The sequence below is a fragment of the Aulonocara stuartgranti genome (genome assembly GCF_965226115.1).
Source record: "Aulonocara stuartgranti genome assembly, chromosome: 22".
Lineage (NCBI taxonomy): Eukaryota > Metazoa > Chordata > Actinopteri > Cichliformes > Cichlidae > Aulonocara > Aulonocara stuartgranti.
The window spans coordinates 24,546,904-24,564,510 of record NC_138957.1 but is presented as its reverse complement, the minus strand read 5'-3'; the positions used below and the strand labels follow the sequence as shown (position 1 = coordinate 24,564,510).

General features: G+C 39.9%; 1 protein-coding gene and 1 long non-coding RNA gene across 4 annotated transcripts in view; both read right to left on the bottom strand.

Annotated features, from left to right (window-relative positions):
- The window catches only part of LOC309698518, a 66,426-nt gene that overhangs the window by 13,573 nt on the left and 35,246 nt on the right, over positions 1-17,607 (bottom strand). The window lies entirely within an intron of this gene.
- On the bottom strand, positions 1,256-17,508 carry LOC309699478 (ceramide synthase 2-like). 3 transcript variants are annotated; one of them, XM_082522506.1, is made up of 12 exons: positions 17,403-17,508; positions 8,364-8,537; positions 8,095-8,212; positions 7,640-7,758; positions 6,310-6,367; positions 5,616-5,666; positions 5,435-5,527; positions 4,515-4,643; positions 3,801-3,907; positions 2,918-3,071; positions 2,650-2,782; positions 1,256-1,412 (listed from the first exon to the last, which is right to left on the bottom strand). In XM_082522506.1, exons 2-12 carry the CDS (start codon positions 8,534-8,536, stop codon positions 1,381-1,383), a joined length of 1,167 nt encoding a protein of 388 aa, XP_082378632.1. In that variant the 5' UTR covers position 8,537; positions 17,403-17,508; the 3' UTR covers positions 1,256-1,380. The 3 variants fall into 3 exon arrangements, with proteins under 3 accessions (XP_082378632.1, XP_082378631.1, XP_082378633.1); XM_082522505.1 differs by lacking the exon at positions 17,403-17,508 and adding an exon at positions 15,868-16,294; XM_082522507.1 differs by lacking the exon at positions 17,403-17,508 and adding an exon at positions 15,868-16,292 and having other exon boundaries at positions 1,256-2,782.

Sequence of the window (17,607 nt, the reverse complement as noted above, 5' to 3'; positions counted from 1 at the left end):
ATGGGCGGAGGAAGAATCCAGAAGTGGTTACGTCTTAGGATCTTAAATGTTAAACTTTTAGACACTTTTGTTTGTTTGTTTTTAGGACAACTGGGGGAAAAAAATAATAATAATAATCATCTTGAGAAATGTGCCAGGCGGCTGTGTGTCACCAGCACTTTGTGCCATCTGATATTGTAATAGCTCCACGGTGCCTCCGGGTCTACACCAGCAGAACCAGTGACTGATGTACAGTATTCATGCCAGACTGCATTTACTCCACCTACACAGGGCTCCTTAATGATGACCATATCATTTTGTGTTCCAAAGAAAGGATTCTCAGATCCGCACATTCAGATGAGAGAGAATGGGAATAATGACAGACTGTTATTGGGACTTTGTTTTCATGTAGTACAAATAGTTTATGGAAAAGAACAAAAATGAGAAAAGAGAAAAAAAAAAGGTCTGAGTAAAACTTTTAGGACTATCAGCTACTTCAACTTTTTTAAAAGACCCCAAAAAGCTGAAAAATGTCCAGTATGTGTACATGCCGTATAATTTGTGTCAATAACAGGCTTCTGACAAAACTGCACTATACATTTTTTTATGTATTTATTTAATATATGTAAAAAGTGATATAAGTGCATAAATACAGAAAAAAGGTCATTCTGGTTGCTAGGCAACACATGGTAACATCATGTGGTTTTCTGAATTAGAGAGATCTTTTTTTATATATAAATGTTACATTTTTGGGAGCTGTCAGTTAGCCAGTTTCACGTAATGACAAAATAAATAAATAATAATTTTGATTTACCAAATATGTTTTTTTCAGTCAAACATATTTGTAAAAAAACACACACACACACACGTAAACAAAATAAGGAATTAGAGGAGTTCACCACGGCCCCGGAGAACTAAATATATAAGAAAAACTATGTCAATTAATTGTCACGTATGCAAGTAGGAACTAAAAGCACTGCTCAGGAAAAATAGAAAAACAAAATATACACACACACACACACACACACACACACCAATCCACCAGTCTAATCTGCCTCGGGGGCTTCTGTGCCTGGAGGCTAATTATTCCAGTTTTCTTACACTTAAGTTTTTTGTGTAAAAGAAAAACCATTCATTCATAAAACCATTCAACGGTTAATCGTCTCCATTATCATTTACTTTAACCTCAGGTTCTACTCCATTATTACCTCAGTGTTAAAAATGCCAAAACTCTTAAGTTTAGTTTGAAATGAAAAGGAAAAAAAACCCCACAGAATTGTTATCCATGTTTATCTTTATCATTCTGGTCATTATGAATTTTACATCTCAGCAGCACATAATGCAGAATAAAAACAACTGAGTAGAAGCAAAGCTTTTCAGAAGGAGCCACAGGCAGCTGAGTCATCGACGGGCTTTCAGAGATCGTGGGACGTCTGTGATGAAAAAGGGACAGAAATCACTTTTCTTTCTTCTTTTCTTTAAACAGTTACTTGAAATGATGAAGGCCTTTGCACATTACAATGAAACAGAAAATGTAAACCATACTCTGGGGTGTAATTCTTTTTCTTTTACTGAAGATTTCCATTATTTTTCTTCTTTTTACAACACAAACAAAAATATTTAGAATAAATATAAAAAAAATCTAAATCATACTCCAAACAAAAAGGACAATCAGCTTGAATCAAAACGCCATCGAGCCCATTTACTCCAGTATTAATCAATGTCGATCTACAGAAGAACCCATAAAGTGCATGTTGTGATGGGAAAAACAACACTAAATGGAAACGGTACCGACTTTCAGCTGATGAAGATTCACTAAACAATTTTCGGTTACACTCAAACAAATTGCTCCCAAATTTAAACCATGGACTGGACTGAAACAAATAAAATTAAAAACTGTACAAATCAAAAATAATTTTAGGCAAAAACAAAACTAAGACTTAAAATGATCTTGTGTGCGTTTGGCTTCTCAAAAGAAAAGATTTTAAGACACACTAATACAAAAAAAAAAAATCATCTGCATGAATCAGAGTGGGGTGTTTGAAACTCAGGACTTCAGTAAATGGACTTAGAGCCCGACATGGTCCACAGAAAGTCACTTCCACAATTCAGAATGGTGCTCATCACAAGGTCACTGACTTCAGTTTGGTTATTTAGAGCAAAAACAGAGGAACAAAATAATAAAGTTGGTAATAGTCAGGAGAGTGTTAACTGACCACAAGGAGGAACTACTACGGCCTCCCCTGAAAACACTTCCAGTATTAAAACATGAAGCTACAAGCAGGTGGGTTTTGGACGTGTAACTTGGTCAACAGCGCAAAATCTTGGCAAACAGCACAAAAAAAAAAAAAAAGAACAAAGAAACACAGAAACAAAAAACAAAAACAGAAAAGGGGAGAAGACAGAGGAAATCACTCAGCTGCTCTGGTGTGAAGCACCATCATGGTTGTCTATGGCAGTCTTCCCCACATTTCATTTAGTGTAAATCAAAGATGCGCAGTCAGCTTTCAACTGGACTACCCGGGTTTAAGAAAGGAGGATGGATGTGTGTGTGTGTGTGTGGTGCCTGCTGCCCCCTTTCAACCTGCCGCGCTCACGTTCTTTGGCTTTCAGACCAGGGCCTGTCATTACTTGACGTGCAGACCTCACAGTCCAATCAGTCCCTCTTACTGTGGTTGTTGTTGAGGACAGTGTGGCCGTTCTGCACATGCCCGTTTCTAGACTTTTCCCTACGCTCGCAATCGCCGTCTTCATCGTCTGACTCAGTTTCCTCCTTATCGCTCCTCTCGTCCTCGACGATGTCCTGATGAGCCAAAAACAAAAACCACAAAAAACAAAAAATGAGACGGGGTAAAATTTTACAACTGGTAGTGTGAGGTGATTGTGTTACACGGCCGGTTTAATAAATTCAAGAAATGCAAAAGCGGGTGTTTCTCACATTGCCCGGCAGGAATTTGACGACCATGCGCAGGATGAGCACCGCCCAGAAGATGTGCAGGACCTGCAGCACACACATCAACCCGTTGAAGAAGTAGAAGCCGAAGAAGGGGGTGTAGAGAGTCAGCGGGTACACAAACGTCGTATGTATGATCCTGAATGAGAGGACAAAGGCAGAACAGAGAGTCCAGTCAGAGCCACCTACAGCCAGCTTCAACAGCCCATTGAGAGGAGCCAGGAGGCTCCACAATGGCTCTGTTGTTGCATTTCCAGAATAAAGTCAGAGGAAGTTTCGAGCAAATTTAGGAAAATTCTACTAAATAAAGTAAACTACCCATTTACCTGCACAGTGCTGCATTAACTGAAAAAGAGCACCAGTAATGCTTATTCATCACAGTACTTTTTTTCCCTGCTTCCCACCCCAGAGGGAATTTGTGTGAATGAATCTGCCTGTTACGAACGTGTACACAGCAGCTATTGTGACACAGAGAGAGGACGCATGCTAAGAACCAGGGACAATATTGGTATGGACACCTTACACCTCCACTTGTGGGGTGGAGTCCTTTCACAGCGAGGAAGAGCAAAACATGAACATGAAGGACACCGGAACAACCTGTTAGGCCATCTCTCAAAAGCCATTTGTGCTCAGTGACGTAATTTACCACAGTGCCCAAAAGAAAACACTGGAAAATTCCCATCATGATAATGAAGATGCTTGGTATCCGTGCAACAGCGCATTTCTCTAATGGCTTTAAAAGTTTTTGGTTAACCTCTGAGGCACAAAGGAATTACACAGATGATGCACTGTATCCTGTAACTGTATCCTTTACCATTTCTAACAACGGAAAACATTTATTTGTATTTATACTCTTTTTATTTTTTACCAGAAGGGGAGGATTATGAGGCGGGTGACAATGAAAACTGCAGCAAACATGGTGAAGATGAAGTTGCAGGTCCTCCTCCAGCCTGCATAGTTGAACATCTTGGCAGACTTTAAAGAGAGAAAGCATTCATTCATTTTAAAGTCACAATTATTCATTCTCATAGCTTTGTATGATAGTAGTGCATTGCTATAAATGTTTTTGCATTATGGATATAAAATCTCAAAAAAGGGACACGGGTTGGAAAATAGTATTAGCTAGAAACTAATACAGAGAAACTGATGTGTAGCACATCAGTTTCTCTGTATTCAAACTGTCAAACTGCATTGTCTAAATAGAAACAGAAAGAAAGAAACTGAAATATGGAGACACAGATAGTGAAAATGGAGTGATGAGACAGGTAAACTGAAAGAAAGAGGCAATAGAAAAAAAAAGAAGATGGACAGACAGAAAAGTAAAGAAAGAAAAGAGATGCAGAGAGATGACAGAAAGAAAAATGGACCGATAGAGGTAGAGAGGGGTAGATAGAGAGAGATGAGAGTTAGCTCTTCATGCATTTTCCTCTAGAGGGCAGGCAGTCAATGCTCTTAAGATTAGCATGGAGGTACTCTGCAGTGTTTGTAGGTATCAAGGCAGAGGGCTGCTTGATACCTGCTGTGTGATTACATACATTCATTTTGTACCATTTCCTGCCATGTTAGCAGGTTGTCGTCATACCTCCATTAAATAGTCAGCGGCATCGTGAACCAACATGATCAAAGTCCCTGCCCGGATGTAGTTGACCAACCAAGAAAAACTGATGAGGGCGATGGTGGCCACATGGTGAATTATCTGTTCTTTGAAATCCTGGCGAAAAGACAGAAACGGATGATGCAAGAACTGAAATCCACCAGATTTAGTTACTTATTGATCAAGCTGTAAAGATAGGCCACCAATCGACCGCATTTGTCTGGTAGATGCAACTTTTACAAATCATTAACTTCTTGCACGCAGAGGATTGTAGAACTTCAGCGGTATAAAAAGAAACTAAATACACGTTCAAAAGAGTTAGAATAAAAGAAAGAAAAGAAAAACTCAACTGAAAGTTACAAAACAAATCTTCAAATCGGAAGCTGATTGCAGCTCTGATGCTTCCCAGATAAGCCTAAAAAAAAAATCCTACATTTCGGTTTAAAAGATTAGTTCCTTGAACTTGTGAACCAGCGTTACAAAACAGGCCGTGGCACAGAGGCCTCACAGTTTGCTTACAACAACATGCAAACCTGTGGACAAAATGGTAAATCAGTCTCTCCACAGTGAGATTTCCACAGAGCTCTGGTCACACATTAACTCAGAGACGCTAAAAAGCCAACAGCATCCAACCAAAGGAGCAGCTCCGTTTGTTGTTCACTCACTATGACTTTAGCAAAGAGACGATAAAGTGGAACCATTCACCATCGATAACGCCGTTCTGAATGCAGAAAGTACCACTCGATACAATAAAGTCAGGACTTGAGGAGAAAATCAATATCCAAACCTCAAAATACATTCTCAGTGTCATACGCACTCACTGGGTGAATTCTCTGGATGGAGGGTTGCTGAGGGGTTTTATAGGATAGACATCTAACAGAGCTTAAAGACAAAACAGTATCGCTTACTTTTCGCTTGACATCTGACGCTACGCTGAAAATCAGTGAGATGTAGAAGCCTAGTTCGATCATGTAGTACCAGTACTGTGAAGGCAGCAGCGGCTGGGAGAGTAGAGGAAGAAGAGTTATTTTAGCCATTGCTCAGGTCATTATTTGAATGAAAGCAAGGCCACAGAGCAGTTTTAAATACCATTTTTGGGAAGTTCTCCCATATCAGCTTCACATCGTAGAACCATGGTTTCTGAGAGGAGAGACACAATCAGCGTATTAGTGATGGTTTAAGTGTTCAACACAACAGCTCAAGCACTCTAATACACAAATGACAAGCAATACAAGCACAGCATCCCACAGCGTGCAGACACAGTTCAGTTTCTGTCTTTCTGTGTAGCAAAGAGACTTTCTATTTCACCAAAGAACAGAACAAATGTTTTCACTCAGCACAAAGGTGTTTCTAGTCATGACGCAGATGTTACATATCCAAACTTGAAGTGAAGTTTCACCTTGCGTTACCCACACAAATACAGTCACCAGAGTGTTTCTGGAATCCCCCTATTATTTGCCCGTAAAAGCCAAAGTGAAGAGGACGACGATGACTGACAGCTGGAATCAAGTTACAATTCAAACCTTACCATGAGCTTCTATGATTTTACTCGCTTTACATGTTAACTCTCCTTTTTTTTTTTTCTGTCTCTGTACAAAAAACAGCTCCAGCTGAACACAAATAACTTTAATTAGCTGGTCAGTTTTGTGGCTGAATCTCAGGAGACGCACTGTAGGAAACAATCTTCAACTTGCAGAAATGCATTTACTTCTATTAACCTTTGCATAGTCGTTGTTTGCAGAGAAACTTTGCTTTGTGCAAACATTTCTGACAGTATACTCACATCAATTAGGACTGCCAGGCCAGCAAAGAAAGCAAGAAGGTAAAAGGTAAATCTCCAACTGGAAGAGAGCGCACAACAATCTCAGAAATGTAGTTCTGGTAAAGCGTGACTTCATCATACAATATCGTAACACTGGCATGGCACATGCAAAAAACACCAAGACATGTTCCTACTGTGCTAATGTTGCTTCTGAAGTGATCCCATTTTATTTTTTACATATAGTTTACATATAAACTAGAAAACCCCATTCCACTACTGCCTGGAAACACCTGGTTTACATTCAGTGTTTTTTTAAATCTGGCATCTATCATTTTTCTGCTTGCAGTCAGTATCCTCTCTGCAATATGGGCGGTTTTGCAACAGCATTTAAAAAATGTCCTGCTCCCTTTTTTGTGGGTGTGTCTGGGTTAAAACCCAAGGTACTCATGATAAAACAGTCATCTGTGCACAATGGATAAGTGATGGATAATATAAACAAAACATTTTTTATTGTTGTCGTAATGACAGCTCATACAAAAAGCTTTGCAAGGTTACATCCAATGAGCCACTCTTACTGTCTGACACAAGTCCATTTTAAGACAGTTGACTGGGCCATTTCTAGATGTGCAACCTGTTGGATGTTTCAGCATGCAGAGAAAGCTGTAGCTCTCTACTGTGATAGATGTACGCTTTAAACACAGCCTATTTTGCCATCTTTCAGCTCCATGTTTTTATTCTTAGACTCTACTATACCAGCATTGCACGACTGACAGTTCAGAATAATGCTTAGTTATCTTTTACTAGGCTATTGTGCAGTCCAGCATTCATCCTTTTTCAGGCAATTTTTGTTTTTTGTTTTGTGCATTTTATGTTCAATATAGGTATTTGTTGTGCCTGAAAATGAACAAATAAATGAAAATGAAAAATGAAAAATCCTCTGTGTAAAACAAGTTCCTCGTCCTTTAAGGCCGCTTTCTTCTGATTGGCTGGCTCTCACAAACAGAACGTGGGTGGGACTGCTCACAGCCACAGCCGTGTGTCTCAGATGACTATACTAAGAATATCCTTTCTCTGACGTCATTATATACATGTGCTGACGTCATTATATGAAACTTTTGCCACGTTAAATAGAAGTATCAACCATAGTGACAGCAGATAGAGCTGCTTTATGGTCTTTTAACGATGCATAAAAAAGAAAAATGCATTAAAATAAATGCTATTAAAAGCCTCCTTCACGTGGCTTTACTGTCATGGGGACCTGTATTCTCACCAAAGCAAATTATTATTATAACATGATACTTTGAAGCTGAAGTGTCAGATTTGGTAGAAGGATATGAAATTGTTATTTTACCTTGCTTCCCTAAATTTTTTGAGCTTGCTGGGTCGGTCCTGGTTCCTCCGGCGCCTGAACCACCTCTGGACCTGTCGCACTGAACACCCTGTCTGTTTGCTTAAACTCTCAATGGAGCTCTGACATGACAAGCAGAACAAAGAAGAGAAGAGTCAGCGCTGTATTTATAGTTGCAATGATGTCAGTCAAATGTCTCATAAAGTGTATAATACATTTCCTTAACTAGAAGTCTTTAAATATGTTAATTTCATAGGTGACTTTGGGCATTTTAACATGGGAGTCTATAGCAATTTCAGCAGCCATCTGATACTTCTGTACCAGCTCGATGACACTGCTTGGGCCAACCACATTAGATTTAGATAAATCTATCGTGGTCTCTTCTATTTAAACCTTAAACACTAAAATCTTGCATAGAGTACGAATTAAACACCTGTGACGTATGCAAACACAGGTACCTGTTTGGGATGCTTTGATGTGCTGCAGAAATAGGACTCCAGGACTGGATTTGGAGAAGCACGAACACGCTGCTTGTCACTCACTCCCAGAAGAGAGGCCAGAGGAATCGCGACAGTCCTAGGGGAAGAGGAGAAGGGGTACACTTGGGTAGAAAATGAGGCTTACACATCATTTCATATTTGTCAGAAAGAAACATGCAAACCAGGCAGACAGGTGTAGATTAATAGGCAAATGACAGTGTGGGACACAAGTGTTAGAGAAAACTCACTGCTCAAATATCTGCCTGATGATGAGGAAGCAGAAAGCGATGGGTATAGTAGCCCAGAGGTCCTGAGGTTTAGGGAACACTTTGCCATCGTGATCCGTCAAGTCAGCCCAGCCGTGGCCTTCGGGAAACCAAATCCAGTCCGCCCATATCAGTTCACTCAGCCGAGACAGCATCCTATAGACAAAACACAGAGAGAGGAGTCTGCATGTTATGGAAGGAAATTAAGACAAGTATTAAAAAGAATATTTTGTCTGCTTGGTGATCTCCTTCTAGATTTTCTATCAGATAAACCCAGCAACTAACTCAGCCGTGACCGTATCCTGAGAGGAAGCTCTGCAAACTGAAAGCTGAGAGTAATTAGTATTGATTGGAAGTTATTAATCTAACCAAGCGTCTCCAACACACACCATCTCTTACACTTCCTGCTCTAGATAAATGGGAGTACTGAAGGCAGTATTGTTGTGTGTGTTTTCCAGCACACACAACAATATTTAAAAAACAAATACATAAACTGTCTGGGTCAGCATGAAAAAACAAAAAGAAAAACAGGTACCATCTCCAGCAGTTGCCATGCTGGATGTCTGACAGCAAAGTCTTATCCGCAGATTAACGCAAAATGCTGCGGCGCCCAAGCTCAGCTGCCATTATGTGTTTAATTAAATAAGTACTCACTGATTAATGACATACTGTTTATCTGAACGGCAGACAGGAAATTGCACAACAGCGTGTACTAATAATCTCTTAAGCGAGACAACATGATATTCACCATTTGTGGTGTTTATTCATTTCCACTGTAACTTCTAGAGAAAAGAGAACTACACAACTGCTCTGACAAGCTCAGTTAACACAATGATTACGGTGGATTTCATCATACACATGTTAAACAAAGCAATTACAGAAGTCAGGGCAACTTCTTTTTATACAACTTTCTAACTATGGGTTAGCCTCTAAGACAATCTGATGAGGAAATGTATAAAAGGATATGCATTGCATGAATTCTAAATGTTGCTTTTCAATGCCTGAGACATCAAATTAATAATAATAATAATAATAATAATAATAATAATAATAGGAGGGTCACATTGAACACTCCTATTTTAAAAGGGATCCCCAACTAAAGATTTTCAGTGCACTTTCATCATGTGCTCCTTCACTTTAAAAACAAACAAACAAACAAACAATCTAATTCGAGTTTCACGTTCACACACATAAACATGTTCCATATCTACCTTTCACAGTATAGCAGCATATGAGGGGTTTATATCCATCAGAGTAATTAATCTGACAAAACTGAACACTTATGGATGGCTGCAGTTTCTCACATTCCCCTGTGATCAGGGTCATGACTGTTCGTTCTATTTCACAGCAACCTGTCCTGCAAAGGTAGTGCAAAGTTTACTACGTTACAGGAAAGGAGTCTTTCCCGTCTTTCGTATTCCTTAGACTTGTTCATGCCCTTGCTACAGTATTGTTTTGTCTCTTTGTGCTGTTGGAAAACTGATATACTCAATCACAATGATAGCAATGGTAAAAGAAAAAGAAAGGGGGGAGGGGATGGCAGATGTTGCTTATATGCTAAAAATGGATCATTTTAGCTTGATGTTAGATCATTGCCAGGCAAGGTGATGACATATTAATAAACCATATATAATTAAACTTTTGTGGCTTTAATTTAGATTATGCCGTTTTGAAAATACAACAGCAGAATGCTCTTCTTCTGCACTAAAGGGACATAAATGCTAAAAAGGGTCATTTTAGCCTGTTGCTAAGTGATTACAGGCACCATGATGACATTGCAATATATGATATATATGTAAGAGCCTGAGTTTGCTTATTCAGATGGCCTAGGAGTAGTTTGCAGTCGCGCACGCACGCACGCACGCACACACTAGACTTTCCTTGCCCCTTGTATTTTTATTTTACTAATTTTTTTACAGCTCCTTTGCCATCCAGCCACTGGTTATGTTGTACTCCGATTTATAGTCAGCTGAATGTACCAAAGGCACTGATCTTTTGGAGGTTGTTTTCATCTACTGTCCTGGTCTTTTCTCCTCTTCTTATCCACAGGAAACCTGTGGGGACCACACTTTGGAGCACAACCAGATTACATCACTGACCCAGCATGCACCTAACGCACAAAGTAATGGTGGCGTTTGTAGGTCATAACATGTTAGGATGTTTATGAAGCAGTATTTTGTTGTGTTTTTAGCCAAAGAACTACCGTACAGAATTTTTTTATGTAACTGCATAAAGGCATTAAAGAATCTTCTAATCTTCTTCCAAATAATAATAATAATGGATTGGATTTATATAGCGCTTTTCAAGGCACCCAAAGCGCTTTACAATGCCACTATTCATTCACTCTCGCATTCATACACACACAAAGACAATGATGTGACCAGGGAAACCAGTGCTGTCATGAACCAGGTTTCGAGTGAAATCTGGATTGAGATGTCTTAAATTTCGAACTTTTGATTTTAATTTTTGGACCAAAAACAAGGAGCAGAGTCAGAAACCTAAAGAGCAGTATGACTGCTTTGTTATTAGAGTGTGCAAACAGCAACATAATCTGCAGTCAAACAAACTGCATGATCTCAGCGTAGTTACAGGCAAAACCTCAAAGGAGGTTTAGTCACCTATGGATTCGGGCCATTTGAGTCGGAACATTGCTTTACTGCTTCACATTTTTTACTGCAGACAGTGTTTTGTGACAGTGTGAGCAACTTTCTGTTGCTAAAAATTGAAGAGGAAAATCCAGCTTTATGTGTGTGTGGACTTTAACCTGCTTCGAATCTGCTCGGTCAGCCTTAATTTGGCTTCAGTGGGACGGCTGTTTCAGAGATACAGCGACTCATCTGGAAACAGCCGCAGTCAAATATCAACTATCTTGTTTGTTAGAGTTACTCAGGTTGATTTGAGTCAACCTGTTTCCTGTTGTTTGTCAACTCTCATGCCTCAGTGAGAAACCCTTTTCTGAAAGTGTCCACAATGTTGCTTAGCTGACTGCAGATCAGGTTAAGTCTTTTGAACTTTACAAAAGGAGAATGGGTTCTCTATAAAACATTATAGATATGTTAATGAGTGCAGGTTTATTCAGTCCTGAGTGATTTATGGAATTTGGGTGAACATGCAGAAGGACTTGCTGTCTAACACGGGGAACTGGAAACCGACCCGCTCAGGCTTTGAGGTACACATTTGTACCTGTAGTTGGTCCAAACTAAACTAGCAACATTTAAAAGCAAGTGAAAAAATGCAGCGATAACATGCAATAAAATTCCAGAGGCCTAAGAGTTTATAGGTAAGTGACAGCAGCACCTGCCTTTTTTACAGCAGCAGTATCTGCTCTGATGGTGTAACGTTTCCTCCAAGTCTTCCTGACTGGAGATCAATAGTTGGCGGAAGAACACCAGCCGCTCAGCGATAAGCTGAAATAAAGCCGCATATTTTCTTAACCAGCTTTTGTACTACTTAAGCTTCAAACTGCATGCATTTGTTCTCACATGATTTTGACTGCTTCATAACAAATCTCATCTCTTCTATCTCTGTGTGAGAGCTGTCTAGGTCTCTTACAGTTAATGATCAATATCTTCTGCCCAGTTTTTCTGCATTTTTAACTACTTAAAAATATTCCTTTGAAATCTAAATTGACAGAGGTACAGAGAAGACAATTAGTTTTCCTTAAGGCTAAAGGATTCACTGGATAATCACAACTTTCACTTTCATACCTTTTCAAAATGCTTTTCCTCCTTTTTAGCACATACAAAATCAACAGTAGCTGCTTATAATAAGACTGGATATGAGATCAGGGCCAGTCACACAGACTGCAATTTGTCCATGTACTATAAAGAATCATAACTCATCTTTCTTTTGTTGGTTTATTTTAAATAAAGTAACCACATTATTGCGGTAGAACTTACATGATATATGATAGATAAAGGATATATTTTCCTACTCTCTTAATAACTGCAACTGTTCAATACTTTGAATTTAAGAGTTAGACAACTGTAAATGTAACTGGTGCCACTTTAATCATTTTTATTTTGTGAGTTAAGAAATGGTTGACCTTAAATTAAGAATCACTTAAAATAAATACTGTACAGATCTTGCTGAATCAATTCCTGTACAACCAACTCATTTTAAGGTGGACCTAATATGCTAAAGTGTTTTACCGCAGACTTCTAGGTTTCTTGCATGATATCATGCATCACTGCTCAAACGTTGTCCAATATATTAGACACAACCACCTGTTGCTAAGCAAAAATTTCTATTACCCAAAACTGGCCACTGCCTTGAAGTGGTTCCCAAAAGTTGCTGGTTGTTGCTGGTTGAAATCGTTTGCAAAGAAGGTGCTGCACTAAAAACTCCTTGTGATTGCTTTGGTTGCTAGCAGATTTGCCAGGTTGCCTGTGATTTCTGATGTTTGTCTGCAAATCCTCACCAACTACTAGTAGTACAGCTTGGAAAAGTGCAACACAAATGAAAATCAAGGAGCCCTGACTTCAAAGTAAAAGTTGTGCCTTGGCGCTAGCCAAGCCAACATGTTGGCAGCTTTTACTTTGTAGCTTTTACTTTGAAGGAAAAGAGTCTCCATCTCCAGTTTGTGTCACACCTTTTCACTACTGCTCAGAGGATAGCTGGAAATTGTAGACAAGTCCATCACTTGCATTCAAAGAACGATCACAGCAATCAACCAATGAATCCAATTACAAGATGTTTTTTGCCAACAAGTTGGGAATATATATTTTTTCCTTAGCAACAGGTGGCTGCCAGTGGGTCACTGACCAGTCTATAGGCTTGTTTGACTACTGGCTCGATCATATTAATATTTTCCACCCACTTACGACAGGTTGTTGCCAGTCCCCTGTGTGACTGGGGAATCATTCATTTCATCCTACACAGTTGCTATCAGTGAGCTTCTGGTAGAATGAAGGTCTAAGGATTTTTCACAGTGACTTTTTTTATACTCTCAACATGTATAATCCATTGGTGGCCAACTAAAAGTATGCAGGTCTAAGGCTCTTGTGCACCGGCTTTTATTTTTCTGACCTGGAAGCTGCATCCATCTTTTATAGCATCTGTGGTTGACATTCTGTTAGGTCAAAGAGTCTGTGTCTATGGGCTCAAAATGTGGTCATAAATATTTTGTACTTGTAAAAAAGATTTGTGTGTGCGTAAAAAAGATTTGTATATGTAAAAAAGATTTGTATGTGTAAAAAGAATGTGTGTGCGTAAAAAAGATTTGTATGTGTAAAAAAGATTTGTGTGTGCGTAAAAAAGATTTGTATGTGTAAAAAAGATTTGTATGTGTAAAAAGAATTTGTGTGTGCGTAAAAAAGATTTGTGTGTGCGTAAAAAAGATTTGTATGTGTAAAAAAGATTTGTGTGTGGACTTAGAAAAAAAACCCCTGCAAGTTACAAGTACGGATTTTTGACCCTATTTTTCTACCCTTCATCTGATTGGTCAATGTCATGTCAATCACACATGTAACAATCCAATCAGAGAACAGATGGGTTAGGCTGTCAGAGGGGCGCTTTTTTGAACTGCAGGTCCTTGAAGGGTGATACCGTTTGAAGCTGGAGGATCGCTATATAAATATCCGATAGCAGCTAGGTCCCCTAACTTTCAGTAGCTGTTGAAAGGAAAAAGTTGTGGTATATCAGTGGTTAGAAATAACATTATTACTTTAGGATTAGTTTAACACAAAGTCAGGGCTGACCCAGGACCATTACTGTGAGTCACAGTGCGCAGCATAAAAGTCCTTTCACATCGGATGCAGGATACGCTGCTAATGCTAACTGCTAACTAAAAGCAAAGGATCCAGAATTTGTTACGCTGGCTGCTGGGCTCTGTGGGTTTTTGCAGCTGCTCTACCTGTACTAGATGCACCTGCTCCTTGTCTTTTCTATCTCTGACTTTATGTCCTCTACAAGAGTTTGTTTTTTTTTGCTAGTTCTTCAAATGTTCAATAAAAACATGTATGCTAATTCATAACGAAGAAAGCTTTGTAATGAAGACTGTCATTTCCAAAACACTGCCCGCCCCCACCCCGCGGTCCGCAGCGCTGTTGAAAAGGCTGTGGAAGTCCCTATATTAAACACGTAGACCTGTGACATAAAAATCACCAAACTCGGACAACCACAGACTGTTTTCCTTCGTGGTGATGAAGGAAAACGCTGGGTTGGCATGTAAAAGGGCATTTATTCCCTTCAAAGACCTGCAGTTCAAAAAAAGCGCCCCTCGACAGCCAAACCCATCTGTTCTCTGATTGGATTGTTACATTTGTGATTGACATGACATTGACCAATCAGATGAAGGGAAGAAAAATAGGGTCAAAAATCCATACTTGTAACTTACAGGGGTTTTTTTTCTAAGTCCACACACAAATCTTTTTTACGCACACACAAATCTTTTTTACACATACAAATCTTTTTTACGCACACGCAAATCTTTTTTACACATACAAATCTTTTTTACACATACAAATCTTTTTTACAAGTACAAAATATTTATGACCACATTTTGAGCCCATATGTGTCACCTTACTTTACAGAAGTGGCTCTACCCACCAGCTTCCCAAACTTTGTTTACCAAAGACAAGCCAATCAGAGGAAAGCTAGCTTTACAAATTGGTTTCAGATTATGAATAGAGAGGGCTGCACCAAAGCCTAGTAAAAGATGAATAAAGATTATTTTGAATTTGAATCAGGCCTGCAAAGCTACCCTAGTAGCACACAAGAATTGAAAGCTGGAGCTAAAAAGTGAGGTTCATACGTCCTCTGTAAAGTTTTCCAGTTAGTGTGTGACACCATCTACGCTGTTTGCGTAAGCGTGTGCAGGGAGTGGCTGCATGAGATTAAGCGTGGTGCAAGCGGGGAGTCTCCCGGACATAGCGGAACAGCCTGTCTGACTCACTGAGATGGAGCCTTGAATAAGTTTCCCGAACAACTACTCTTAACTCTCTTATCAGAGAGTGCCACTTATAATACTCAGCCTGATGAGAGTTCTACAAAAGAGCAAGATAAACCAGGCTAACCTCCCCTGAGTGTTTACGTTAGAAAACTTTTCTTTTGCGGACACTTAAATTGCACGCTCAGAGATATAAATGGCCGTTTATCTTTAGCAAACAACTTCCTAACGGCGGCTGTTTGCGGTTTGCACACTTTCATGACCTTCTTTTTTTTTAATCGCGGTGTTCCCACAAAACAAACACAACCGACACTCGGGACAAGTAAAGGCCTGCTAGCTTAAAGTGTGAGAGCTACTTGAACGTCCCCCTAACTGGTGAACCGGAGACGGCGTGTGTCAGCTAAGTTTCATGGGTATCTTCCCCCGCCCGGCTGAAACTTCACGTAAATGCTCCAGGGAGGGCGACTCTCCTGTTTCTGTCTAAAAATAGCAGAAATGAAAAACAGTGTGTGCGTCCGAGATTAAGTGTAAAGGAATTAAAGTTTTGAGGGAGCTTTGTACGGTCTTAACCGCATCGTGTAACGGTGCCGTACTCACCTCTCTCCGCTGTTTGTAGTAAGCAGGTAGTCCTAAAATGTATGGCGGCGGCTCTGATGCTGCCGCTGCTGCTTCTGCTTCTGCTCGCCCTCTGTTCCTGTAGCAGCTGACGAGATTTCAGCTAGTTCTCGCCATTAAAGTCGCTCCAACTTGACCGCTCAGTGAGCTGTAATCTACTCTTTCCTCCAACCACAAGTTCGCCACATTCTCAGTCAAGAAAAAAACAAAAGCCCGTGTCGCACTTTTCTTCCTAAACTCTCTCCTGGGGTCGTGATTTTAGCTGGATCCAAAGAGGATGTCAATAACTTTTGTGTTTTTTTCCCCCTCCCCGTTTCATCAAAGTAGTCTAAAGCTGTTTCCGCTGAACTGCCGGGTTGTGTAATTGGTTGGATATGGTAGATATCAAGTAAAAAGAGGATGAGACGGGGGAAGGCGATTTAAAGTGACGTTAGCCTAGTCTACATCTATGAGGAGTGTTTAGTGCCACACGAGGCGGAAACGCGCCTCTTTTTAGTAGTAGAGTCATTTAGACACAGGCATTCAGCCTGTGTCTAAATGACTGCTTCCACATTCAGATCGTATCAGTGATGATGGTGGTGTAATTTTGCAGATATTATCGTGGCACACTTTGGGCCTCTTAGTATCAACTGAGCATGGTGCCAATGTCACAGCCAACCATGTCCATACCTTTATGAGCACAGTGTACCCATCCTCTGATGGCTGTCTCCAGAATTAAACACACCCTCTCACAAAGCTCAAATAATCTCAAACTGGTTTCTTGAGCACGCCTGTACTCGAATGTCCTCCAAAGTCACCATAGGTCAGTGTAATGGAGCACCGTGTCCATGAGTCTCATCACGGATGTGCAACTGAAAAATCTACAGCAACTGTGTGATGTCCTTAAAATCTTTGAGAAATGTTTCCAGCACCTTGTTGAATCTGTGCTGTGAAGAGAAGCGCTGAAGACAAAAAGGGGTTCCAACCCACTACTTTATATTATTAGATCATAATAACACGTATCACTTTAATGTGACCTGAGGATTCCCTCGAATCGATAGCTTCCCAGTTTCACACACAGCACGCTCTGCTTAGCAGTGTTTTAGTTGTGACCAGTGCTGCAGCAGACTTCAGTTCAGGTGGAAGTGTTTAATTTTAGTTTGTCGCAGCTGCAAAAATGAAAGAAATTTTTTTTGTTTTTTTAATCTCTACAAAACTAATACTGCTGATTCTGAACTGGCTAGTTTCCATTAACAGTGGTGCTTCAGCTCACTCTGCTGGTGATACCTGGTTACATCATTTTTTTATGTACGCTACATTAATATAATGTTTAAAAGGAAGTAAGATTAATTTTTACATTAGGTGTTTTTCACAAGCTTCTTAGCAGACAAGTTCATTATTTGCTGCCTTTAGGCCATGTTCAGACAGGCGATAGCACCAGCTGAGTGCTCCTGTAAAGATCTCTAGTAGATAAAGAGTTTTCTGTCCTCAGAACTCACAACCGGAAAGCTACACACCCCAAACAAATGTGCACTTACCTCTACATACTTATGTGCCGTCTTTCTACGCAGACATTAGCCATTTTCCCCCTCAACGTTACATTTTTCTCCAGCTTTTTTCTACTTCTCGTCTTTGTGGCATTAATACCTCCTCATAAATCGAAGCATGCCAGAGGGCTAAGGCATGTTTAGACTGATCAGACCAAACCCAAAAGGCTGTGCCAGACAGACTCGGTGCATACCC